A 25,383-nucleotide genomic window follows, 5' to 3' on the forward strand; every position below is an offset into this window, starting at 1 on the left:
GATGAGGTCCCTTAGGCCTCCCTGCGGCTGGTCCAATGACAGGGCAGGCTAACTGCAGGGGCCTTAACCACAGGGCGGTTCCGGGTTTTGAGCACCCCACCCAGGGAGCCCCCTTTGCTTACCCATCTGCCTGGGCTGGGTGTGGGGGTCTGTCTAGCTGCGTGCTTGGAGCCTCACTAGCCCCCTCTTCTGTGATAGCCGACAGCGGGCCTAGTTGTCTCCACAGTGTGCTAGTGGAGATCGTGTCTGGCCACAGGTCAACAGCGTGCCAGCCCTACGCTGGAGTGTGTGCTGCTCCCAGCCAGCCCCCGCAGGTAGGGGTGTGTGCTGCCTGGGGCCTGGGGATGGTGATGGTGCACTGGCCCCTGCTGGGTGCTGGTCCCAGGCTGGATCCAGGATAAGGGCAGTGTGCCAGGGCTTGGACCAGGATGGAGCTCCAGGTTTGGCCCAAGAAGGGAGCAACCTGTGCTGGATGCACGGGTTGGGAATGGGGATCAGCTTGTGTGTGACCAGGTGCGTGTCCCCAGGCACGGGATGGTCTGCTGGTCCCCACATTTGGTGAGGGGAACAGAGATTGGCCTGTGCCCAGGTGCCGAGGACACAGAGTGTGTGGTCAAGACAGGCATGGGGAAGGTTACCGGCAGCCCTCCCTATCCCAGGCTGTCTCCTGGGCAGGCTGAGGGACCCTGATCAAGTCCAGGCAGTTGGCTGCCATGGGCCTCTGACCAACTATGCCGGCACACGTGTACTGCCACCCTGCCACGGTCTCCTCGGAGGGTCACCTCACTACGTGTACAGATGGAGGCACACATATGTGGCATGTATATGCAGGAAGCATCAGGCTCTATCAGTCTGGTGAGTACAGGGCCACCTACCGCCCCACCTGATGTCTGTGCCCACATCTGGCTCCAGGGCTGCAAAAATAAGCATCTGCTCTACTGGGATAGCCCCCAGCCACCATGAGCTGCTCTAGCAGATTTGCCTCAGCCTTTGCCACACAGTCAGCAGTTGAGGGAGAGCCTGGGGGCACCCGGACATGCCCTACCAAGGGGCTGGCTCCAGTCTCTGAGGTCACACGTTCTTGGGGACCAGCACTGACATCCATGCTGAACTCCTTCTGTCCCTGTGACTCCGTTGGAGGCCATACTTCTTCCCATGCGCTGCTCCCCAGGGTGACCCAGAGGCTAGCCTTAGGATCCCTGACGCCTCCAGCCACCCTCCTTCCCCACCCCTCACGTGGCCTCGTCCATCGCAGCTTGTGTGCCTGCTGTCTGCTTCTTGAAGAACTCGGACTAACTCTCCACCAACCCCAGAGAGAGAAGAGGGGTTTGCCAGAGTGAAGGAGAGTGGCAGGCCCACCTGCTCGCTCTGTATGCGCACAGTGCTGCCCTTCCCGACCTGACCCCATGTGGTAGGCGGCCCTCACTTTCAGAAGGAAGGAGACCACCAGCTCCTTACGGCACCCAGACTTCTCCCAGCGTAGAACTTTTATTCCGCAGGCAGACTGGCATGGCTCTCACCAAAATCTTGGCAGCAGGTACCATCCCACCCCGCCACCCTCTCTTCTTGGCTGAGGAAAGGCCTGTGACGGGGACCGTCCAACCTCCCTGAAGTGGCCCAGAGGCTGGAGGAGCCACGGACTGAGGGTGCTGAGCACACCCGGATTCGGCCATGCCTGACTTCATTTGTGTGTGAAGTGTGACACACAGCTCCTTTCTGGTCTGCAACTGAGCGTGCCAAGGAATTCCGCCACGGACCAACGGCTGCCTCACGCCCCCCACCCCTGCCTCCTGCACACGGAGGCTTGCACCTGTGTCTGCCCTCTCAGCAGAGCGGGAGCCCCATCCTGGCCCCCTGGGGTGTCCCGGGGAAGGGTGCAGGTGCAGGCGTCAGCCCAGAAAGGCAGGCACAGATGTGACTGAGTGTGAAGCCATGGGCAAGCTGCTGTCCATGGAGGGTTAGGCTGCGGAGGGGCTCAGGTAGAGGCAGGCCGTCCTGAACTTTGGGCCAACGAACTCAGGCTTTCCCTGGAGCCTGTGAGCCCGGCTGCTAGATGGAGCGTGGGCAAGGGGGAGGGGATCAGCAGGCCAGGAGGGTGCTGAGGACGGGTGGATGCAGCCAGCTGGGGGTACCCAGAGAGGGAGGCCAGATGGGAGGACCCAGGAGACATCCCTGAAGCCCTGGCTGTTCAGGTGCAGTGCCCAAGACAGCGCCAGGGTGAGGACACTGGTGTGGCTGGAGGACCCAACGGTGTCCCGCAGGGGGTCCTGTGGGTTCTGTGGCAGGTGTCTAATGTCTTCCAAAAATTCTCCTGGGAAACTCTTGGAGCAGAACTTGCTGCCTACAGGAGAGACCTTTGTATCCGTCCGGCTGAGGAGGGAAAGCAGACTTTGTGCCCTGCAGGGAGAGGGGGGAATCTGGAGTGGGGGCACATACCTAAGGGGTTACCCTGGGGGTTCACCTGCTCTGGACCCCTGGGTGAGTCTGGGGGTTGTTGCCTACCTGGGAGCAGGGGGAGTCGAGTGTGTGTCGGCCACAGCTCAGCCTCCAGCAGGGGTGCCCAGGGTCCTGCCTGGGCTTTGACCTCAATTGTCACAGAGCCCTCGGAGAAGGAGAAGTCCAGCTTGTTCCCCTGGTAAGAGACGCCACAGATGCACACTCCAGAGACCCCTGCCAGACACATGGGGTCGAAGGTCACGCCAGCCCTGGTGATCCTGGGGGGAGGGGAGATGTGCATGAGAGCAGGAAGTGGGGGGCATGTGATTGCTCTCCGCCAGACCTATCCTCACCTGAACCCTGTGAATCCAAACAGTGCCGCTTGCAGGAAGCCCCCCATGCCTGTCAGGAAGTTCACAGCGCCCGACCCATCTGCATTCTCTGTCCACACCTGCACGTGGCAAGTCGGTTGGTGCCCGGACTCCCAGGATATGGGCCCCCATGAGGCTGCTGCCCCTGCTCCCAAGGGCAGGGCCCGAGGTCAGGCAGGAGTCACCAGGGACCTGACCCTGCTGTGACTCTCCCTGAGGCGGGGCTCCCACTCCGACCACTCAGGGGCCAGAGCAGGAGGCAGGTGTGGTCAGCATGAGAGTTGACACCGAGTCCAGGCTACCTTGAAGGGTTCAGCTATGTTGGCAAAGCTTCTCTCTAGGAGGTCCCGCGCCCGCCAGGGGTCCTTCAGCTCCATCCAGCCCACGGCAAACATGCTCTGGGGTCAGAGGTCAGAGGACATGCTGGGGCAAAGCCCACTGCATGGGGAGGGGAGACTGAGACTAGTGGGGCAGGGCTGGGGCTGCTGTGAGGACCACCCCCCAACACCACTGCAGTTTCCTCACCCAGGTCATGGCAGGGCCCTTTGGGGATGTCACAGCCTCATAAATCTCCAGGTTCTTCCTGCGGATGTGAGGACTCAGGTGGAAAGGGATGGGGTACCCCAGGAGCACAACATCTGCCTGCTTCACCTCCTCTCCTGGGGAGGGACAGGTGCTGCTGACGGGGGGGGGGGGAGCCGGAAGGGGGGAGCTGCTCTGTCAGGTAGGGGACATCCAGGGTGGACACAGGTCCTGTGGGAGGGGTGAAGGGGCCCTGAGGCAGCTCCGAGGACACTCACCAGGCTGGTACCCATCAAACTCAGGGTGGAAGTTCCGCCTCGGGTCAAAGGGAACCTTGATCTTATCAGCCACTGCCAGCCACTCGCTGGGGACGGGCTGACCCAGGTCCTGGGCCAGGGCAGCAGCAAAGCGCAGGCTAGGGGTGGAGGCAGGGAGAGGGGGACTCTAGCCCCAGCCGGCCCGGCCAGCCCTTTGCATGGTGGCAGTTCGGGCAGGGGTCTTGGGTCTGACCTGTTCTGGACCAGGACGTTGGTGTAGACGGAGTTGTTGACCCCTGAATGGTATTCGTCGGGGGGCATGACTCCTGGGCACACGAGTACAAGGCGGTGCTCAGTGCAGGGTCTTAGGGACCCGTCCCTGACGCCAGTAGCCAGTGTGGGGCTGGCAACATCAGGTGCCAGAGATCCCATGCTGAACTGAGGGGCGCCCACCTGCCCCACCAACTCGTGGCCACCTACTCTCCCTGCCACAGTGGTCCATGCCTCTCCCTTCTACCACCGGCCCTCCCCTCTGACCAACCCTCCCCATGACCATCCCGCTCTCCTCATGCCCTTACCCTTCAGGTGGTAGTTTTCCTCCTCAGGGCTCCACTCCACACGGCTGCACCAAAACTCAGCCACAGCCCTGACCACGTCCCAGCCACCAGCCTCTCGGAAGAGCTGCAAGTCCTGGTGGAGCAGGAGAGGGTGGGACAGGGATGATGCCACCAGTGGCTGCAGTTCTCATCGGTTACTGCATTTCTTGTCAGTGCCCACCCTCCTGAGTGCCCAGAGTGAAGGCATGGCCCCAGACAGGAAGTCACGGTGGGGGGCAGGGGAGCACGGCCGCGTTAGGTGGGTGGTCGTACCTGGTGGGCATGGCGACACCTCACCTGGGTGGTGTAGTAGTACAGCTGGAAGGCCAACAGCACAGCTCCGTTTATATGAATCTCCTGGGTCCCATAAATGTCCTCAGGGCAGACCTCCAGACCAGAGCCTGCACTCTCCCAGGCAAACTTGGCTCCCTGAGAGGGTGGAGGGCACGGAGCAGACCTGACTATTACGGGGTTGGGGCACAGGGATAGCCCATCCATTTCCCAACGCCCTCAGCCGTCAGCCATGGAGGACAGAGGTAGGGGCACCAAGTGTCTGGGTGCCCTCACGGGGGCCTGCAGGCTCTGAGTGCCCACCGCGTGTCCCCATCATAGCCCAGACAGCTTCTGTCCAGCTTCCACTGTGTGTCGAGCCTGGGCCAGGGTAGCGAGGGGACTCCAGCTGGGCCCTAGCCAGGCTGTGGTTCCTACCTGTACAGCGCAGGCTGGGGGATGCTGCTGAGCCCCCGTAAGAATCCAGGAATCCCAGCGCCAGCCAGAGAGGAGCCTGAGGTGATGGGTACAGGCCTAGGAGGGATGTGGGTCCCCTCACCTGGTAACCCAGCGTCCGGGCATTGTCTAGGGCCCCACCCAGCGTCCGGACACGGTACTCCAGGAGGGCCCGGGCGGCCTCCGGGTGGAACATCAGGATATTTGGGAACAGCCAGAGATCCTGAGGGCAAAGAAGGGCCCCTCGTTCAGGAGCTCTCACACCCTTCTCTCTCTCCTGCCTGCCCACATTCTGCTTTGGCCAGAGCCAGCACTGCTCATGCTGCCTCCCTGAGGGCCCCTCTGTCTCCTTCTAGCTTCTTCTCTGCTGCCCACCCTGGGCCCCTCCTGGGCCCTCCACACCTGCCCATCCCACGGCTCAGTCTCCAGACTAGATGCTCCTCGGGTCTGGTCCCCAGCCCAGTGCTTCACCTCCCCAGCAGGCATCGGGGTCCCCCCAGGAGCGCGGGCTGGAAGCTGCACACGGAAACCATTGGTCATGAGCTGCCTGACCTAGAGGGAAGGACTCAGCCTCACCAGAGTGGGCCACAGCACTGGCTTCTGGAGGCATCTGATGAAGAGGGGGTAGCACCCCAGACCCCTCCCACACTCAATGGACACCAAGTCCCAGCCTCTCCTGGTTCCCACTCCTCTCCGAGGCCTCACTCTCCTCCACCCATGCTCCCCTCAGCAGCCACAAGGGTCCTCCCACAGTACACCTCTGTCGGTGTCACTCTCCAGTTCAAGTCTCCACGGCTCTTAAAGCCCCCCTACAACTGCTCTTCTTCCTCGGTGAGGTACCCTTTTGCCCCCGCAGATGCCAAACACCCTCTCAGCTCTGCTGTTTATACCCTCTGGTCCCTTTGCCTGAATCACTCTTTTCCGCCAAACTCCTATACATTCTTTGGCTGAGATCCCACCTCCTCCAGGAAGCCTTCCCTCCTGCCATGGCCTCTGTGTTTCCCCAATCACAGCCCCCAACCCAGGTAGGGCAGAGATAGCAGCCGTGCCTGTGCCCTTAGCCACGGCATCCTCTGTGCCCGCGTGCTGCCCCATCTGTGGCTGATGTGTGCTGGGGGTGGAATGGTGCATACCTGGTCCCAGAAGACGTGGCCCCAGTAGCATTCCTCTCGGCTCCCATTGGACAGGCCCCCAGGGCTGAGGCCGTGGCAGGTGTATCCTGGGGCCCCAGGCTGTGGCAGGGCACTGAGCAGATAGTAGAGGGCGCCACGCAAGGCCTGGCGTAGGGGTAGGGGCCCCACCACATCCAGGCCACAGCCAGCCCAGAGCTGGGCCCAGGCCTGGGCATGGACGGTGTACAGAGTGCCCCTGGCCAGCAGCTGCAGGGCCTCAGCGAGGCAGGCCTGGGCCTCAGCCCGGCTGCCACCTACGACGGTCAGGAACTCCCAGGTCTGGTCTTCCTCACTTTCCCCAAGGGTCAGGGCTGGGGGCACTGGTGTCCACAGCATGTGCACCTCCTGCTGGGACCCCCCAGGTTGCTCCGGGGTTAGTGTGTGGCCATAAAGGTACCTGCAAGAGTGTGGCCATGTCTAAGGGACCAGCTTCCTCCTTGGTCTACCTGGCCAGCCCCGACCCCCTCCTCACCGGGCTCCTTGGAAGTCGGGACCCAGATGCAGGTCCAGGTCTGGGCTTTCTGGGGAGAAGTTCGACCGCAGGAGCACCGTGATGGGCCAGGTCCCCACGGCCACACGGGTGATAGACACACTGAAAGCCATGACGTGAGGCAGCGTGCGGTGGGCGTAGATACGCTGGGAGGCCTGGAAGCCAGGGCCCTCTAGGGTGTGCAGAAAGGAGCCTGGAAATGGGTGGCGGGGGTGGGGGTGGGTCAGGGCAACTTGCGTGCCCCACTTAGGGCCATCGAGGACAGTTACAAAGCTGCTGGCCGCTCAGGGAGGTGGATCCGCCCTCTGAGCCCCTGCTGCCCTGTCTGGAGAGCTACAGTTGCACAGAGGACCCCAAGCTTGCACCAGTGCAGGAGGCCTGCGGCGCTGAAGCCCTCCTTTTCTTTGTGAGTCAGACATCCTGAGTTAGGAGGTGGCAGGATGGGACTGCTGTTGGTTCCCCCACTCACCTGGAACAATGGCTCGAGTGGGGGGAGCAGGACAGTGGTGGGTTACCTGTGTTAGTGTCCAGGACAAAGGTCTTGGTCAGCTGATCTCCTGTCTCTGCAGGGACCTCCAGCTGGACATTGAGGGGATTCGGCAGAATGGCCCGGTGTGTGTCCCCGGAAGCCCCATTGTACACGCCACTCACATGCAGTGTGTCATGATACACACGTGTGCCCAAGTATGTGTTGGTCACGGTGGCCAAGAGCCGGGGGTCACTGGGCAGAGAATGGGCAGTGAATATGGTGGGGTCCTCACTGGCATTCTCCATGGAAAGTCTTGCTCAGCAGAGCGGCCTGGAAAAGGGGGAGTCGGTGGCTCCCACAATTGGCCAGGCCTCCCTCTCTGGACTGTAAAGCCCAAAGTCCGCCCCCCCCCCCCCCCCCGCACTTGGCCGATGCCTCCGACAGCTGGGGGGCGGGTGTGGACCACCTGGGCAGCCCCGATTTTCCAGAGACCTCACTTTTGAGCTGCCCCAGGAAACACTTTCAACCCTAAGAGATCCCCAAACTCCTAATACTGATCTCCGGAGACCCAGCTGGGTCCCCCAACCCCCACCTTAGGGTCTCAATTCGAGTCCTTCCAGCTCTTTCCAAGCCGCACCCCCACGAGCCCCGACCTGTTAGTGGGGCGTGAGGAGGCCTCAGTCTTGCGGACAGTAGCCCTCAAGAAGGCTGGCTTGGGGGAGGGGTGGTGTGTGTGCGGGAGCGCGGTTCCGGGGCGGGGGGGGGGGGGTGCGGAGGCAAGCGGCCCGGGGCGGGGGCGGGGAAGGAGCCGGAGCTCCGGGAGGCAGGCTGGGGAGGGTCTCTGGGGCTCACCGCAGCCCTGTAGGTCCCCAGGCTCCAGCCCGCTCAGCGTCGCCCCTCCAGGCCGAAGCGGGAAGTAGCCTGCCGCTGCCCCGTGGCCGGAAGGCCTTGCGGTCCCCGCCCCCAGGGCCGCGCAGGGCGGGGCAGCTGGGCAGGCGACCGGGTGCGTGGCTCCGTGTGCAGACCCGGTGCTACTGGTGCGCGGGTGGCGCTCGCAGGAAACTGCGTGAGGAGCACAGTTTGAACTCTGACCTCAGGGATGCGTCCAGGGATGGATAGGAGAGGGGCAGGGGCCTTTGGTGCACGGTTGCCCCGGTCCGGTCTCGGCTTCCTGTGTCTCTCCCTCCGTGAGCCCCCAGGAGAAGTCCCTCCCTTTGCTCTGGCCCCACCTTCTGGCTCTCCCCAGCCTCTGCTCTCAGACTCCGTTTCGTTTCCCCCACCTGTCCACCTGGATGCTCCAGGGCTGGGCCCTGGGCCTGTCTCCTTGCCTCTCTGGCCCTGGCCTGACCCACATGTCTGTGCTCTGACCACTGGGCCCCGCCAGAGACACTCAGATTCAACGTGTCCCTGGAAACCAGCTCTTCTTGCAACTCCCCCAGTACAGGTGCTGGAGACTCCACCTTGGTCCAGCTGCTCAGGCCCCCTCTGTCCCCCCCCCCCCCCCCACTTCCAACCAAAGGTCCTGTTGTACTGCACTTGCCAGCTCTCACCATCCCCACTGCAAGCTCCAAGACCAAGCTGTCTTCTTGGATAAACACAGTCCACACTCTGCTTCTGCTCTGCCCTCTATGGTCCTTGTTAACACCGAGCCGCAGCCACCCAGAGAGTGATGGGGCAGACTGTGCCTTCTGCTCAGAAGCCTGCAGTGGTGGGGGCACCTGGGTGGCTCAGTCGTTAAGCATCTGCCTTCCGCTCAGGCCGTGATCCCAGGGTCCTGGGATCGAGCCCCGCATGGGGCTCCCTGCTCGGCGGGAAGCCTGCTTCTTCCTCTCCCACTCCCCCTGCTTGTGTTCCCTCTCTCGCTGCCTGTCTCTGTCAAATAAATAAATAAAATCTTAAAAAAAAAAAGAAAAAGAAAAAAAAAAGAAGCCTCCAGTGGTGCGCACCTCACCTGGACAGGCCAGCCAGCATCCCTGACCCCACCCTGACCCCCTCCCCCAGTCCGCTGCTGCCACTCTAGCTTCCTTGCGACTTCTGTAACAGTCCAAGCATGCTGTGGACTGAATGTGTGCCCCCAAATCCACCAGTGTGACCATGTTTGGAAGTGGGGCCTTTGGGGGGTAATTAGGTCAAGAGCTGTCAAGAGTGGGATTAGAGGCCTTACAAGAAAAGTCCTGAGGGCTAGCCTGCTCTTTCCACCATGTGAAGAAACAGCAAGAGGACAGCCCTCTGCAACCAGGAAGAGGGTCCTCACCAGACACCAGATTGACTGGCGTCTTGGACGTCCCAGCCTCCGGCACTGTGAGAAATAAATTCCTGTGTTTGATAAGCCCCCCAGTTTATGGTATTTTTGTCATGGCAGACGAGCTGGCTAAGACACTCCTCTTCATGGCCTTTGTACTTGGCTGTTGCTTTACCTGGAACACTTTCTTCGAGATATTCTCGGGGCTTGATGCCTCACATCCTTCTGTTTTCAAATGCCCTGTCCTCAGACTTCCACAGACCCCTGACTTGTAACAGGAAAGCCTCGCTTGGCTCCATTGTCCTCCCTCATTTGCCCTACTTCATGTTCCCCCAGAGCACTGGTTGGCCCCTGTCTATACATGTTTATTGTCTGTCTTCCTGCCAGGTTTCAGGAGGGGAGGTTTGTCTGTTTTGTGGAATGAATGGCTGGACTTGAAAGGTGATTATGGAAGGGAGTTTCCCCCGAGAAGTGGAGGCACTGACTCCCATGGTTCTCATCCACCTGGACTGAGGTCTCAGGAGCTGGTCAAGCCCTGCAGTGTAGAGCAGAGACCTTAGGATTCGGGAGCTGTCCACTGCTGGCCCTGTTCATCAAAGCCAGGTCTTGCCTCAGAGCTTCCTGTAGTCAGGCTATAACCCTGAGCCTCAGTTGCCTCATCTGGGAAATGGGGAACACAACCCCACCCCATACAGGTGGATTGGGGACCAAAGGAAAGATTGTAAGCACTTGTTAGGATGCTTGGCCACGTGCAACAGAAATCAACAGAAGTGACTCCAAAGGAGAATGTATTATCAGTGCATGGGGTGGGGGGCAGGCTGTCTACCACCCGTGCCATCATGGCTCCCAGCCAGAGTCCCAGCTGCTGCTCCATCTCCCCTCTCCCCTGGTCTCCGTCCCTGAAGACCTAGAAGGTGAATGGGCACCTCTGGGCTGGGACTACACAGCCTCAGGGATGGGTTCGCTCCCAATGCCAAGACACAAATTCCTGGGGAGGAATGGTGACCTGCCCACCTTTGGTCAGGGGTCAGCCGCTGCTTGCTCTCCCGTGACCAGGGACAGAGTTGTTGGGTCTGTGGGGCCCATAGTGCAGATGGGGATGGGATCAGTGAAGGGGTCGCTCTGCACTGAACACACCAGGTGAAGGCCAACACAGGGTAGGTGCTCGATGACTGGGAGCTCTCAGTTTCCCCAGGTAAGGGACCACATGTGTCCTCGCCTCCCACCTGCCTGCCCCCAGCTCCTCAGGCTCCAAAGAGCTGCCCAGAGCTGAGAGCAACACCTTCCTGCCCTTGGGATGAAGAAGTCGACTCCGTAGGGCTGCCTAGAGTCCTCCCCTGGCCTTCAGGGCCTCAGAGGGCACTGCTGAATCCTGTGGGAGGGTTGGGGTGACTGTCCAGTGCTGGGTGGGAGATGACCAGACCTGGCTTTGCCGTCCTCACTGTCCGCAGCTCCTTCAGCGACTGCTCGCTCAGCGCCATGGAAGTCAGACTGTAGTCGTGCACACAGAACACAAGTGGGAGTAGGTTGGGGAAGCTGAGGCCAAGGCTAGGGGGACAGTAACAGGGCAGCAGTGTGGGGGCAGTGATGGGGCTGTTGGCCTGGGCTGTGCTAAAGGCATGCAGTGACAAAAGGTGGTTAGGCAGGGCCATCAGAGACTGGGGGAAGGGGTTAGGGGCTGGGGGCCAGAGCCTTTGGGGGAGTAACAGGGTGTTGGGATCACTGGCCCAGACTTGCCATGGGCACCAGATGACAGATGGACATTTGGTCTGGTAGAGTGACTGAAGCCAAGGGCTGGGGCCAGGGCTTTGGAGCACGGCTCTCCAGGGGCTGGGTTTGAGTGTGGTCGCTCGGGGGGCCCCGGGAGGGGTTCCACTTAGGGGTCCAGGGGAAGTCCCCAGGCACCCAGCCCAACCCACCGTTGAGGGGCTGAGTCCCCAGCACCTCTCCCACCCCTGCCTCCACCTGAGGGTCTGCAGGCGGCATCCTGGTTGCTGTAGGACCGCACACAGGTAGGTTACCATGGACTCTGACAGGTGACAGTCACTGAGATCCAGGGTAGTCAACGCTGGGCTCTGCCTGAGCATGCTGATGAGGTAATGAAGTGCTTCCTGGAGGCCGGGCTGCTGCACCCTGAGGGGAGGGGAACTCAGGACTGCAGTGGACACTCCCCCCTCCCGCCCCTGGCCCACGACCCTGCCCTTGCCCCTTCCTTAGTCTCCCAGGCCAGGCCTCACCAGAGCTTCTGCACCCGGCACTGGGGCCAGGCCAGGCCCTCGCTCAGCACGCGCAGGCCGGCCTCGCTGAGCTGGTTGTGGAGCAGGCCCAGCTCCCTCAGGGCGGGGGCCTCCCTCAGGGCCTCAGAGAGGTCTTGGCAGACAGAGTCGGGCAGCTTGCAGCGGGACAGCCTGTGGTCAAGAGGCACACGGGTCTGCGTTCGGGCCCCTTGGCTGCCTTGCCACACCCCAGCTCTGCAAACTGCCCCGTCCTTGGGTGGCTGAGGTCCCCTCTGGCGATATGTTGGCTCCGCAGGAACAGAGTTTCCTTCACCCTTTGTCGCCACATGTGTGCCTGGGGAGCCTTGGCCATATATGCCAGTGCTGGACCGCACTCCGCTTTTCCCTTAGGACACAGCGCACTACCTTAGACCTTACTGTCCACGTGGTTAATTGCATATCCTTGTCTGTCGAGTTAAGGTAGGCCATAGGTTATTCAATTAGCCGGTCCCCGACAATTGAGCACCTGTAGTGTTTCTACTTTTTGGCCATTATAAATAATGCCGTGACGAACATCTTCACACATTCAGTCAGGGGCAGAATCGATGGGCCAAATGTGCCGATCGCCTTCCTGGCTCCCCCTGTCTGTCTCCAGGTTGCTGGAATCCCCCCCCAGCTACGTGGCCACGTCACCATGCCACCAGCACTAGTTCCTCAGCTCCTCTTACTTCCTGCCCGCTTGGTGGTAGGTCATGGGTCATGTACTCAGTGTTGCCACATTAACTCTCACACCAACCCTCTGAGGCAGAGTCTGCTGGCTCCACTGTCACACCAACCCTCTGAGGCAGAGTCGGCTGGCTCCACTTCATAGGGGCAGAAACAAGCTCAGACAGACTGACTTGCCCAAGGGCTCAGAGCCTGTGCCCCCACTACTTCCCTCCACCGCCTGTAAGAGTTCAGAGGGCCTGCCCAGCACTTCCCAACAGCACCTAGCAGCCTTCCTTTGTTTGCTTCCTTTCTTTGGAAGGAAAGCATGTTCCGGTCTTCTTTAACCCTCCCCCAGAATGTTTAGCTGCACCATGCTTTCCACTCAAACTGGGGCCAAACCCTCCTTCCTAACTAACACCGAAGCTGGTCTTGGACCCCTGTCCCCATCCCCTCCTTCCTCCTCCGTCCTGTGTGGGCACAGCCTGTTGACCCCAGCCCGGGACACCAGAGGCCACAGGTTCTCAGCCTGTCCCCTCAGCCGTTTCCAGACGGGGCTACTCCTTCGTCCCTGCTTTGCATGCCTTCCAAGGGAGGGGTGGGGGCATGGCCACTCACGTCAGGCTGTTCAGACCACAGTGTTGGTCAGTCATGGCCTCGAAGAGTGAACGTAGTGCAGAGGCCTGGGGTTTTCTCATGGTGGCTTGTGAACTGCTAGGAGAGAGAGCAAGGTGAAGCCCACCCGTCCCCTTCCAGTTCCTACCTCTTTCCAGTGGTCCTGAGGTGTCAGAGCTGCCTCTGCCCTCAACCCCAAACTGAGCCAGGGCCCCTCCACCCTCTTCACTCCAAACCCAGAGTGAAACCTCTGAGCTGGGGCCCGTGCACCTCCCCGCTGAAGCTGTCTATATGAGTCCAGCCCGTGTGGGGCGGCATGTCACTCACATTCCGAGGTGGGTCTATCCTTGCACCTGCAGTGGGCGTCCCCAGCCCCAGCCCCTGCCAATATCCTGACGTTCATTATCTCAACAGACGCTGAGCTCTGGGTCAAGTCTGGGTTGGAGCTAAGACAATTTGTCCCAAAGGAGCTGAGGTTCTGGTGAAGGGGATAGACCTGGGTAGATGTCATGGCATACAGCAGTCTACGGGGCACTTCTGGGGCCACAGGGGTCCCAGGCCAGCTGGGGGAGCCTGGCAAAGCACAGATGATAGGCAGCGAACAGAGTGTTCTGGGTGGAGGGAACAGCAGGTTCAAAGCTCAGGGCACAGCAGGCATAGTGTATTCCAGAACTTATTAGAAAGCTGGGCCAGAGCCGCGCGGAGGTTTGCTAGGAGGTTTTGCCTTGGATGTGGACAGATGGGCGTTGGCATGGCAAGGGCACCCTGGGTAAGGAGATGGACAGATGGACATTGGGAGGCTGCCTTGCAAGGGGGTGCGATCCTCCTCTGGGGGAGTAGGCGTCCGGTGTGGACGTGCTCCCCCACCCAGACCGACGCAGGGGCACACACATTCCCCCCACCGAGGGCCATCTTGCCCCGTAGACTCACGAGCTGCCACTCAGGCTGCCATGCAGCCGTTTCATCAGGCTCTTCTTCTTTTTCTTCTCTTGCGCGGGGACCAGTCCACAGCTAACCAGCCGCAGTGCCTGCCCGGCAGGGCAGCACCTTACGCAGTAGCTCAGGACGACCAGGTCCATGCGGCTGAAGCGGACTCGCTCCAGCTCCAGCTCAGGCAAGCCCCGCAGCGCCTGGTGCACAAAGGCGCCCTCCTGCGTCTCGTACAGGCAGTAGAGCAGCTCCAGCGGGTAGTTGAGCTCGCCCTCCTCCTCTTCTGGCTCCTCGGTCTCTTCGGCCCCCTCAGCTGCCGCCCTAGGGCGGCCCTGGCCCTGCTCCTGCACCCACCGCAGGACCTCCTGCTTCACGCGCTCTGAAACCACCCCGCCGAAGTGGCGCTCGATGTCGCGCATGCGCTCTGTGTTCAGCAGCCCGAAGAGGAAGCGCGTGGTGAGCGTGAGGTGGCAGCGCAGCTCGGTGTCCCCCCGCAGAAGCGCTCCTACACTGTCAGCCGGTGCCCCGAGATCCCGCTCATCCTCCAGAAGGTAGGACAGCGCGGTGAAGAATTCCTGGAAGCTCTGGTCCATGAACTGGTAGGTGACCTCCGTCTCCAGCACGCCCGGCAGCTCTTTCTTGCTGAGAAACAGCGTCTGGACTTTAGAGCCGCGAAGTGCCAGTCGTTCCAGATCCTTCTCCCCGAACTGCGCCCTGTGCCGGAGGGTGCCTTCACGGGCCAGGCGGCACAGCTTGCGCAGCTCGCCCTGCATCTGGGGACCATCGGCGGCAGGCGCCGAGCTCAGGACGCTGGCGATGAAGAACAGGTACACAGACGTGGTCGTCTTGGAGGTGCGCGACAGGTCCTGGCCGAGCTCGAGCTGCTGGCGCAGAACAGTACACACGATCCAGCACACGAAGGGCACGAAGCACAGCGCAAACAGCGTCTCGTTCTCCTTCACGAAGCGGTAGGCACGCTCCGCCATCCGTTCGTCCCGAAAAAACTTGTGGAAGTACTTCTTCTTGTCCTTGTCCGAGAAGCCGCGCACCTCCGCGCACTGCGGTGAGCACAGGCGGCTCTGCAGCCTCCCGGGGGCGGTGGCGCGCGCGGTCACCAGCAGGCGGGCATGGGGCAGCAGCGTCTTGCTCATCAGGCTGCCCAGCACCCGCGCGCCGTCTGCCGCCTCGAAGGGGTCTGTGCAGGGCGCGGCCTCGCCGGGCCCCGGCGGCGGCAGCTCATCCGCGCCGTCCAGGATGAAGAGCAGCCGCTCCGAGCGCGCGAGCATCTGCCGCACCGGCGCGCTGCGGTGGGGACACTGGTCTAGGATCAGGTCGGCCAGGCTGCACGTGCTCGGTCGCTCCAGCAGCTCGCGGCAGGGCAAAAAGAAGGCGAAGTCCACCTGGTCGTGGTACAGCTTGCCTGCCGCCCAGTCGTACAGGATTTTCTTAGCCGCCATGGTTTTGCCGATGCCCGCCGGGCCCTGCAGCACCACGGTCAGAGGCCGCTGACCTTCTCCGTCGCGGCCGAACAGGCGGTTGAAGGTGTGGGTGTCCGAGCGCCGAGCGCGCTCTGGCTCCTGCTCCTCCGCGAGCCCCGGAGCCTCGTCCACCAGCGTAGCGCCCTCGCGCGCGATGAGCAATTTGGTGAAGCGCTTGTTGATCTTGACCGAGCGGGCGTTCCGCTCCTTCACCTTGGCATGCTGCTGCAGGACGTGCTCTCTGTACTTCTTCTTGTACTCTGGTGGGGGCCAGGAGAGGGGCCGGAGGGAGTAGAGGGAACGGGGTGTGCGTGGGGCGGGGGGAGGACAAGGGCCATTCCCCAACACACTAGGCTCAGGTGTGTTTCCCCAGCTACACCCCAGCTCCTCGCCCCAGCCAGCCTTCCCACACACTCTCCTCCCCGGGAACAGCTGTCGGGAACCTCTCGCGCTGCAAACCTGAGGGTCGCCCCCCCCCCCGCCCCCCGCCGCCCCGACAGCTTGGGGCCTGTGCTTGGGACTGAGAGAGACCTACCGGACACGGAGAGCAGTGCCGAAGAGCTGGGGCCGAGCCCTGGAAGGGAGACCAGTGGTGAGGCCCTGCAGAACGTGCAGGGGCGGGGCGGGGGCCGCAATAGGGACTTGGGGCCACACTCAAGAGCGTCCAGGATCCGAGCCCTGGGCCTAGTGAATTTGTGGACGGGGAAGCGGGAAGGATGGTGGCCCGAGGCTCAGACCCTGCCCGGGCGGAAGCGAACAGAGAGGCAGGGACCCTCGCCACCTGCGACCCCGCGCTCACGCTGTAGACGCTGCTCCTTGAGTCGCGCCGCCACGTCGCGCACGTCCGCCCTCTTCAGGGTCTTTCGGGTCACGTCCAGCGCAGGCTCCGGCCCGTAGAACTGGGTCAGCTGCTCCGCCAGGTCCACGGCGTCCGCGCGCTCCAGCCGCCCCCACGGGATGCTGCGGCCGTCCAGGGGCGCATCCCGCAGCTTGTGGCGGAAGCGCTTCAGCTGCTCCTGGCTCAGGTCCTCGAGCGCGGCCAGGAGGAGCTCTCGCGCGGCAGCCGCGCGGGACTCGGTGCTGGGGGCGGGCGGGGGTAGGGGTCAACGCGTGTGTGGCGTCGGCGACCCCAGCCCTGCCCCGCCTCCCACCTTACCCGACCCCGGCGTCGGGGCGCTCAGAGGCAGCCCCGTTTCTCCAGGTGACTGCAGGGCACCGCTTGGTAGCGCTCAGCGGGGAGGGAAGTCGTGGAGGGGGTGGGTGGGCTTTGCTCCAAGGCTTTGCCGCCAGGGGGGGAAGTGGGGTGGTGAAGGGGGCACTGGCCACCGCTGGCCCAAGCGCTAGGGGGCGCCTTCCTGCTCTGTTCCTCCCACACACGTGGCTAGGCCAGGTCCAAACCCTCAGATGAGGTAACTACCAGGGCCTGCGTTTTCCCCTTTTCTCCCTCTCCCCCCTTCCCTTTCCTTCCCTGGAAGCCTCGAGCCAAGCTGGCCTCAGCGACTGTGTTCCATGACACTCGTCTCACTGCACCTGTTAGCGGGGCTCAGGCTGGGGGCCTGGCACCAGGGGCTGAGTCTGAGCCCTTCCTGGGAACAGACCCACGGGATGCCCTCTGTGCCGAGGGAGTCCCCAGAATCCTGAGCCTGGGGGATGTTGGGGGAAGGTTGTAGATAAGGGGGTTGTAGATAAGCCCTAGGGAGTCAGCAGCGAGAGGTGAGGCCTTAGAGCACTCTCCAGTGACCACCCTGAAAGCCAGCACTCACCTGGAGCAGAAGGCCTCTGGCTGGTCCATGGAGTCTGGCCCCTAGGACTAGCGCTCAGGGGCAGATGCAGGGATCAGAAAGGCGACCTCTCCTGAGGTTGACTGGAGCCAAGTTCTAGGGGAGTTGTCCAGCCCCGTCCATGCCCTAGGCCCAAGTGCTCTCGGGCAGCCAGCACGAAGATGTCCGTCCAACCGTCGCAAGCTCCCAAACTCAGGCCCTGGGGCACACGCACACAACCACCCTTTAAGAGTTTCGCTGGGCGACCTTTGATTTTCTTCTAATCTTTTCCCCGTTACCGTATTCTGAAAACTCACAGGGTGTGGCAGCGAGGCAGAGCTGTGAGCAGGTGACTGCAGAGCAGGGGGGGCTGTGTGGAGGAAGTGGCTGGCTCAGAGTTAGACCTTCAGCTTCAAGGCCTCGACAGACGTTAGATTCTGAGGCAGAGGGGACACTGGGACTTGTAAGATATTCTCAGGGCAACAAGGCTGTCACGTCGGCCAGGGAAGAGCTCTGCGACTTCCCAGACCTGGCTTGAGTAGGCTGATGGGAAGAGGTTTGGAGGTGAGGAGTGTGTGTGACTGATGTGGGACCATGTGTGACGAAATGAATGTGGGTTCTACTGACAGTGTCTGCCCGTGTGTGTGTGTGTCTGTCTGTCTCCGTGGCCATGTTAACGCTGTGTTTGTGTGAGTGTATCTGTGGTCAGCTCAATAATAGACCCCAAAGATATCAGGTCCTAATCTCTGGAACCTTTGAAGGCCCCCTCGTACACCAAAAGGGGCTTTGCAGATGTGATGGAATCAGGTTCTAGAGATGCGAAGATGGTCCTGGATTATCCGGACGGGCTGTAAAGATGCTAGGCTGCTGGCCCTGAAGTGGGAAGAAGGGCCACGAGCCAAGGAGCACAAGGAACACAGCACTAGAAGCTGGAAAGGCAACTTGAAAAGGCAAGGTGAGGACATGTCCTCTAGAGCCTCTGGAGGGAGTGTGGCCCAGCCAACCCATGGAACTCAGCCCGGTGAAGCTGATTTTGGACCTCCGACCTCCAGAACGGGAAGGGGTCCATGTGTGCTCTTTCATGACAGGTCTGCAGCAGCTTTTACGGCAGCCGCAGAAAAGGAACACCGTATCTCTCTAAGCATTTCCGGGAACCGTCTGCAAGAACAGGTGTTCTGGAATTGTCACTGCCTTTCTGGCCATAAGCCATCCTTGTGTTCAGTCCTGCTTCCACCAGGAGCCTCGAGAGCTGCCCTTTGGGGAGAGAACCCAGAGTCCTGGGAGCCTCTATTCTGGCTGCCCCCTCCACCAGGAGGAGGGGACTCACAGAGATGACCATTTCTCCCTGATTTTTTTTTTTTTTTCCCTGTTTAAGGCAAGTAGACCACATGTCTGCCTGAGGAGGGCTCAGGCTTTCAGAGGTGTGGCTCTGTTGAGCCACACTCACATCTACCCCAGGGCAGCACCCTCCCTCTCTCCTACTCCCCAAATTCCTGACAGAGCCCCACCCCTCTAACTTGAGTCCCCTCCACACTGGGCAGCCCCTGGACACAGGGCAGGGTTGGGAGCAGAGAGCCTGGAGGGGCTGCTGCCAGCACACAGGGGCAGGGGATGCTTTGTGCTTTGAAAGGACTCTTGTGAACATGAACACATCTCACTGTCCCCACAGAGCACTGAAAGGTAGGGGCAGTGCACCTGCCCTGTGTGTTGAAGCAGCTTCACCCGGGGCAGGGCCCAGAGTGTGGACAAGACCCTTACTCCAGGCCATGGTGAGGGTAACAGCCCACAAAGCAGAGGAGTGGACTGGGTCTCCTTGGAGTCAGGGTCCTGGGGACAAACACTTAGCAGAGCTGGGCGTCAGCTGCCAGGAGAGGTTGGGGGTGGGGGTGCTACTGTCGTGAGCTCCGTATGAGGTCCCAGCTCCCTTGACCTGCTGGCTCCTGACTTAGCTCCTCTGGCGTGGCTGGGATTCTGCAGAAGCAAAGCAACAACAGATGGACAACAAACGTGAGTGTGTCAGGGCTCGACCGTGGACCGAACGTGGGCCCTTCTCAGCTCAGGGGGCGTTGCAGGGCCCTGGGCCACAGTGCACCCCTCACGGACCCCTCACTGAACCCCATTTCAACCCTGAGAGGCTCCACATGCCCTCACTTCTCCAGACAGAGACAGGGGTCCCACATTGGCCGGTGCTGTGTTTCTGCTAAATGCACGTTCACTTTTCCTCTCCATAGGATGATTTCTTGAAAGCAAGTTCTCTGCAGCGGCACTGTCACCCTTCCATGATCAGGCAGAAGGTGCCGTCATCAAGAGCACAGTCTCCTAGCCAGAACGTCAGGATCTGATCCTGCCTCCACCACCCAAGAGCGGGGTCACTCTGGACAAGTTGCTTAACCTCTCTGTGTCTCTGTTTCCTCGTCTGCAGAGTGGCATGGTAATGGCACTCCAACAGCGAGGGTGGAGACGAGTGAGGCTGTCATACCTCTATCTTGCCCATTCTAGGTGTCGGTGGTCACCACCGCTCCAGTTCTGGGCAGCTCTGTTTTCTGGGTCACCGAGAACATCCTGATTTCCAAACCCACTTCGGTTCTGATTCCACTCACCTCTCTCCAGTACTTAACACTCTGACCATGAGCTTTTCCTTGAGATGCATGCTCTTTTCCTTTTGTCAGAGGAACTGAGAGGGGCAAGTCAGAGATAGCACAGGGTTGGAGGAAGGGTGTGCATCTGCTCTGGTGTGTTCTGCCATAATCAGCACAGGAAGGGCCCTGAGGCCTGTGATTTTGGGATGTCAAGGTCATCCCCATCTCCTAAGATGGACCCTCCTTAAGTGGACTCTGTGCCCCACAAACTCTCAGCAGCTGCTGATAACAACCCTGGAAAAGGCTTTGATAATGGGAGCCAGTATCAGGGAGCCCTGCTGTGAGCCGAGCTGTGGAAGCGTGGGGATGAGGAGCGGAGGTTGGGAGCAGGTGGAGGGGTGCGGTTGGGGAGTGGAGAAAGCCAAGGGCTTTCGTTCTTAGAAAGGGGTAAGCAGGCGAGGAAAGGAAATGGGGGAGTGGTGTGGCAAACTGTGCCTTTTCATTCTGGATTTGTGTCACCCCCAGGTTTAGCTGCTGAGCAGGACCTCTTCCAAAGGCACAATCTTGAAATCTTTACCAAGTAATTTAGACTGCACCGTGAAATCCCTCAAAGTTCCCTCCCACAGGGATTTTGCTACCTGGGAAAGCTGAGGAAAACCTTTGAGCATTTCATGCTCTCTCACAATTTGTCCTCATGGCAGCTGCTGATGAGGTCTCTCTGGTGCCTTCAGCATCACCCAGTCCTCCTTTGGGGGTTCCCTTCCTCTTAGTTCTCCTGCCTTCGAAAAGCCTCATTCTTGAGTGCTCATTCCCTCGCCAGAATACTTCCTTCCCTGTTCTGAGCATTCCGCTTCACGTCTTGACCTCAGAGAAAGAACCTTTTCTGGAGGAGTGGGAAAGATGAGGAAAAAATGGACCTATAACTGACCCCCTCCTCTGTGTGCTAATATTAGATAACTTGGCTAAAATGGACAGATTCCAGGGGCTCCTGGGTGGCACAGCGGTTAAGCGTCTGCCTTCGGCTCAGGGCGTGATCCCAGCATTCTGGGATCGAGCCCCACATCAGGCTCTTCCGCTAGGAGCCTGCTTCTTCCTCTCCCACTACCCCTGCTTGTGTTCCCTCTCTCGCTGGCTGTCTCTATCTCTGTCGAATAAATAAATAAAATCTTAAAAAAAAAATAAAATGGACAGATTCCTACAAAGACACAAACTACTGAAATGGACTCAAAAGAAAGAATCCGAATAAATTTACAAGCGAAGAGATTGAATTGATAATAAAGAAAAATTCCCACAAAGAAAAGTCCACACCCAGTGGCATCACTGTTGATTCTATCAAACATTTAAAGCATTACAAAGACTCCTTCACAAACTCTTACAAAAAATAGAAATAAGAAGAATACTTTCCCAACTCATTCTGTGAGGCCATATTACCCTGATACTAAACAAGGCAAACACATCACAAGAAAACTAAAGACCAATATCCCTGATAAATATAGACACAGAAAATCTTCAACAAACTGCTAGAAAACAGAATCATTAACATATAAAAAGAATTACAGACCGTGGCTAAGTGGAATTTATCGCCGTAGTGCAAGGTTGGCTTGACATCCCAGAGCCAGTTAGTGTACCTGGGAGTCCTTGCTGTGCCCATCCAGTAGGAGCTGGCCAGGCAGCCTAGGTGATGAGCGTTTTCATTGCAGTGATTCTGTCCCTTTTATACTCTTGTGCACTGGGAATTTTAGAGGTAGATGTCTTGTCTCATAGCCTTCAGAAGGTCTAGAGGTTACAAGCTCAGATCAAGGAGTCAGCAGGGCTGGTTTCTTCAAACGCATTTCTCTCAGACTTGAAGACAGTTGTTTTCTTCCAGTGTTTTCACATGGTCTACCCTCTGGGTCTCCAATATGGATTTTAATACATCCTAACCCACTGAGGGAAGGAAAATATTCAGTCCCAGTCCTCTCTAGCCTTCCTGTCTCACTCAAAGAAGAATTTTGAAAGAAACCAGAGGGAAAGAAAGCCCACCAAAGAACAAAGATACAAATTACATCAGATCTTTCTTAGAAATCATGCAAGCAAGAAGAGAGTGGAATGAGATATTTAAATTGTTGGAAGAAAAAAAAATCCACCTACCTAGGATTCTGTATCCAATGGCATTATACTAAAGTGAAGGAGAAATAAGAACTTTCTCATACAAACAAAAATTGTGGAAATTTGTCACCAGGAAGATCAGCCCTGCAAGACATGTTAATAGGAGTTCCTCAGAGAGAAGAAAAAGAATATAGGTCAAGATTCAGATCAACATAAATGAAGAGGATTATTGAAGGCATAAATGAAGGTAAAATAAAATATTTTATTTTTCTTATACTTAACTGATCTATCAGTTTGTTCAAGATAATAATAGCAATGTATTGGTTGAATATAGCTTGTGAGTAAGGGAAACGTGTGACAGTAATGTCCTAAGGAGCGGGAGGGAAGAATTGGGAATGGCCTGTTGTAATACTGGCACTGCCTGTGGAGCGGTGCAGCATGATACGAAAGCAGACCTGAAGTAATTGTAGGCACATCACAACTTCTAGGGCAACCACCAAAGCATTTAGAAAAGAAGTATAAATTGGACACCTGGGTGGTTTGGTTAGTTAAGTGTCTGACTCTTGAGTTCTGCTCAGGTCATACTTTCAGGGTTGTGAGATCGAGCCCTGTGTTGGGCTCCACACTGGGCCTGGAGCCTGCTTAAGATCATCTCTCTTCCTCTGTGCCTCCCACCCCACTTATGCTCTCTCTATCTCTCTCTCTCTCTCAAAAAAAGTATAATTGATATGCTAAGGGAAGAGCAAAACCAGAATAATGTAAAATACTCAAAACCAGAGAAAAGGCAGAAAAAGAGTGGAAGGAAAAAAGAACAAGAAAGTGAGACAAAGGGACCAAATAGCAAATGGTTACAAATATGACAAATACTAATTCAACTATATCAATAATCGCTTTAACTGTGGGTGACCTAAATACCAATTAAAAGAGAGAGACTATCAGAGTGGATAAAAAACATGTCCCAACTGTATGTTGTTCACAAGAAACCCACATCAAATATAAAGACACAGATCGGTTAAAAGTAAAGGGATGGAGGCGCCTGGGTGGCGCAGTCGTTGGGCGTCTGCCTTCGGCTCAGGGCATGATCCGGCGTTCTGGGATCGAGCCCCACATCAGGCTCCTCCGCTATGAGCCTGCTTCTTCCTCTCCCACTCCCCCTGCTTGTGTTCCCTCTCTCGCTGGCTGTCTGTCTCTGTCAAATAAATAAATAAAATCTTAAAAAAAAAGAATTTTAAGGAGAAATAGACGAATCCACTTTTATGTTTGGAAACGTCAATACCCCTCTCTCAGAGATGGACAGATCCCACAGGCAGGAAATCAGTAAGGACATAGTTGAACTCAACACCACCAACAGGATATAATGGACATCCATTGACTACGTCAACTGATGACAGCAGAACACACATTCTTCCCAAGCTCATATGAAACATTCACCAAGATAGACCACATTCTGGGCCATAAAACACATCCTAACAGATTTAAAAGAATAAAAGTCATACAATGTCTGTTCAGATCACAATGGAATTACACTAGCATTCAATAACAGAAAGATATCTAGAAAATCCCCAAATATTTAGAGATTAAACAACACACTTCCAAATAACACAATGGTCAATGAAGAAGTCTCGAGAAAATTTAAAATAATGTTATCTAAATGAAAATGAAAAAACAACTTATCAAAATTCGCAAGATTAATCTAAATCACTGCTTAGAGGAAAATTATAGCATTGCATGCATATATTAGAAAAGAAAAGTGCTCTAAAATCAATAATATAAGCTGCTACCCTGAGAAACTGGGCGGGGAGGGGGAAGGCAAGTTAGATCCAAAGTAAGCAGAAAAAAGAAATAATAAAAATTAGGTCAGAAATCAATGAAACTGAAAGCAGGAAGTTAGTAGAAAAAAATATCAAAGAATGAAAATCTAGTTCTTTGAAAAGTTCAATAAAATTCATAAGCCTCTAGCAAGACTAACCAGGAAAAAAAAAAAAGAGATAAGGGGCGCCTGGGTGGTGCAGTCATTTAAACGTCCAACTTTTGGTTTCGGTTCAGGTCGTGATCTCAGAGTTGTGAGATCGAGCCCCACACCGGGCTCTGTGCTCAGTGCGGCGTCTGCTTGGGATTCCCTCTCCCTCTGCCCTTCCCACTCGTGCTCTTTCTCTCTCTCTCTCAAATGAATAAATAAATCTTTTAAAAAAAGAGACAAGGTACAAAGGTACAAATTATTAATATCAGAATGAAAAAGAGGCCATCACTTCAGATGCCATGGACATTAAAAGGGTAATAAAGGAATAGTATGAACAACTCTATGTTCACAAATTTGACATTTTAGATAAAGTAGATCAATTTCTTGAAAGACACAATATATCAAAACTTGCACAAGGAGTACATAATATGAATATGTCTGTATTTACTAAAAAAATTGAATCACAAATTAATAATGTTCCAAAACAGAAAGTACCGGGCCCAGATGTGTTCACTGGTGAATTCTAAAGAAGAAATAACGGGGCGCCTGGGTGGCTCAGTCATTAATTGTCTGCCTTCAGCTCAGGTCATGATCCCAGGGTTCTGGGATCGAGCCCCATGTCAGGCTCCCTGCTCAGCAGGGAGCCAGCTTCTCTCTCTCCCTCTGACCCTGCTTGTGTTCCCTCTCTCGCTGTCTGTCTCTGTCAAATAAATAAAATAAAATCTTAAAAAAAACATAAAGAAGAAATAACAGCTCTACTATCTCTTCCAGAAAATAGAAGCAGAGGGAACACTTCCTAACTCTATGAAGCCAGCATTATCTTAATACCAAGACCAGACATAGACAAAATTGAACAGTATCTCTCATGGACATAGATGTAAAAATATTCAACTAAATATTAGCAAATTGAATCCAACATGTGTAAAATAAATTATACACCGCAACCAAGTGAGATTTATCCCAGGTATGCAATGTTTGTTTAATATTCAAAGTTCAATTAATGTAGTCTATCACATCAACAGGCTAAGGAAGAAAAATCACATCATCATATCAGTAGACGTAGGAAAAAATTTGACAAAACCCAACACCCATTCATGAGAAAAACTCTCAGCAAACTAGGAATAGAGGGGAACTTCCTCACTTAATAAACAAGATCGGCTAAAAACCCTACCACTAACATCATACTTAATGGGGGGAAACTAGAAGCTTTCCTTCTAGGATTGGGAGCGAGACAAGGAAACTCCCTCTCAGCACTCCTAACCAACAAAGGAAGTCTGCGCCTATGCAACAAGACCAGAAAATGTAATAAGGGTATACAGATTGGGAAGGAAGAAATTTACTCTTTTCCCCCCACACATGACATGATTGTCTATGTAGAAAATTCCAAAGAATTAAAAACTCCTGAAACTAATAAGCAATATTGTGAGGTGGCAGGTTACAAGGTCAATATACAAAAGTTGCTTGCTTTCCTATGCAGTAGCAATGAACAACTGGACTTTGAAATTAAAACAGATCGTCATTCACATTAGCACCAAAAAAGGTAAAATACTTAGGTATGACTTAACAAAATATGTATAAGATCTGTATGAGGAAAACTAAAGCTCTGATGAACGATATAAAAAATACGAATCGATGGAATAGTATTCCATGTTTATGGATGGGAAGATTCAATATTATCAAGCTGTCAATTCTCTCCAGATTGATCTATAGACTCAATATAATCCCAATCAAAATCCCAACAAGTTATTTTGTGACATTGCCAAATTTATTC

The 25,383-nt window shown here is 56.6% G+C and overlaps 2 protein-coding genes across 9 annotated transcripts; both read right to left on the bottom strand.

Annotated features, from left to right (window-relative positions):
- Window positions 1-1,451: 1,451 nt before the first annotated feature.
- PGGHG (protein-glucosylgalactosylhydroxylysine glucosidase) lies at window positions 1,452-8,221 on the bottom strand. Of its 7 annotated transcripts, none has more exons than XR_006775087.2 (14): window positions 7,892-8,219; window positions 7,086-7,369; window positions 6,553-6,763; window positions 6,042-6,477; window positions 5,012-5,131; window positions 4,480-4,611; window positions 4,165-4,276; window positions 3,840-3,912; window positions 3,608-3,744; window positions 3,333-3,466; window positions 3,110-3,205; window positions 2,790-2,887; window positions 2,503-2,632; window positions 1,452-2,397 (listed from the first exon to the last, which is right to left on the bottom strand). XR_006775087.2 is itself a non-coding variant. In XM_045770735.2 (14 exons), the coding sequence occupies exons 2-14, from the start codon at window positions 7,342-7,344 to the stop codon at window positions 2,342-2,344; spliced, it is 2,076 nt and encodes a 691-aa protein (XP_045626691.1). In that variant the 5' UTR covers window positions 7,345-7,369; window positions 7,892-8,217; the 3' UTR covers window positions 1,452-2,341. The 7 variants fall into 7 exon arrangements, 3 of the variants coding, with proteins under 3 accessions (XP_045626691.1, XP_045626693.1, XP_045626692.1); XR_006775086.2 differs by having other exon boundaries at window positions 2,503-2,670; XM_045770735.2 differs by having other exon boundaries at window positions 2,503-2,714; window positions 7,892-8,217.
- A 1,831-nt stretch (window positions 8,222-10,052) lies between these two features.
- On the bottom strand, window positions 10,053-17,583 carry NLRP6 (NLR family pyrin domain containing 6). 2 transcript variants are annotated; one of them, XM_045770731.2, is made up of 8 exons: window positions 16,989-17,583; window positions 16,025-16,305; window positions 15,761-15,799; window positions 13,748-15,485; window positions 12,821-12,913; window positions 11,519-11,689; window positions 11,247-11,414; window positions 10,053-10,772 (listed from the first exon to the last, which is right to left on the bottom strand). In XM_045770731.2, exons 1-8 carry the CDS (start codon window positions 17,015-17,017, stop codon window positions 10,634-10,636), a joined length of 2,658 nt encoding a protein of 885 aa, XP_045626687.1. In that variant the 5' UTR covers window positions 17,018-17,583; the 3' UTR covers window positions 10,053-10,633. The 2 variants fall into 2 exon arrangements, with proteins under 2 accessions (XP_045626687.1, XP_045626688.1); XM_045770732.2 differs by having other exon boundaries at window positions 12,821-12,916.
- Between the last annotated feature and the right edge of the window lie 7,800 nt (window positions 17,584-25,383).

The sequence above is a fragment of the Ursus americanus genome, chromosome 24, assembly GCF_024610735.1.
Source record: "Ursus americanus isolate L20-20 chromosome 24, mUrsAme1.1.p, whole genome shotgun sequence".
NCBI classification, from domain to species: domain Eukaryota; kingdom Metazoa; phylum Chordata; class Mammalia; order Carnivora; family Ursidae; genus Ursus; species Ursus americanus.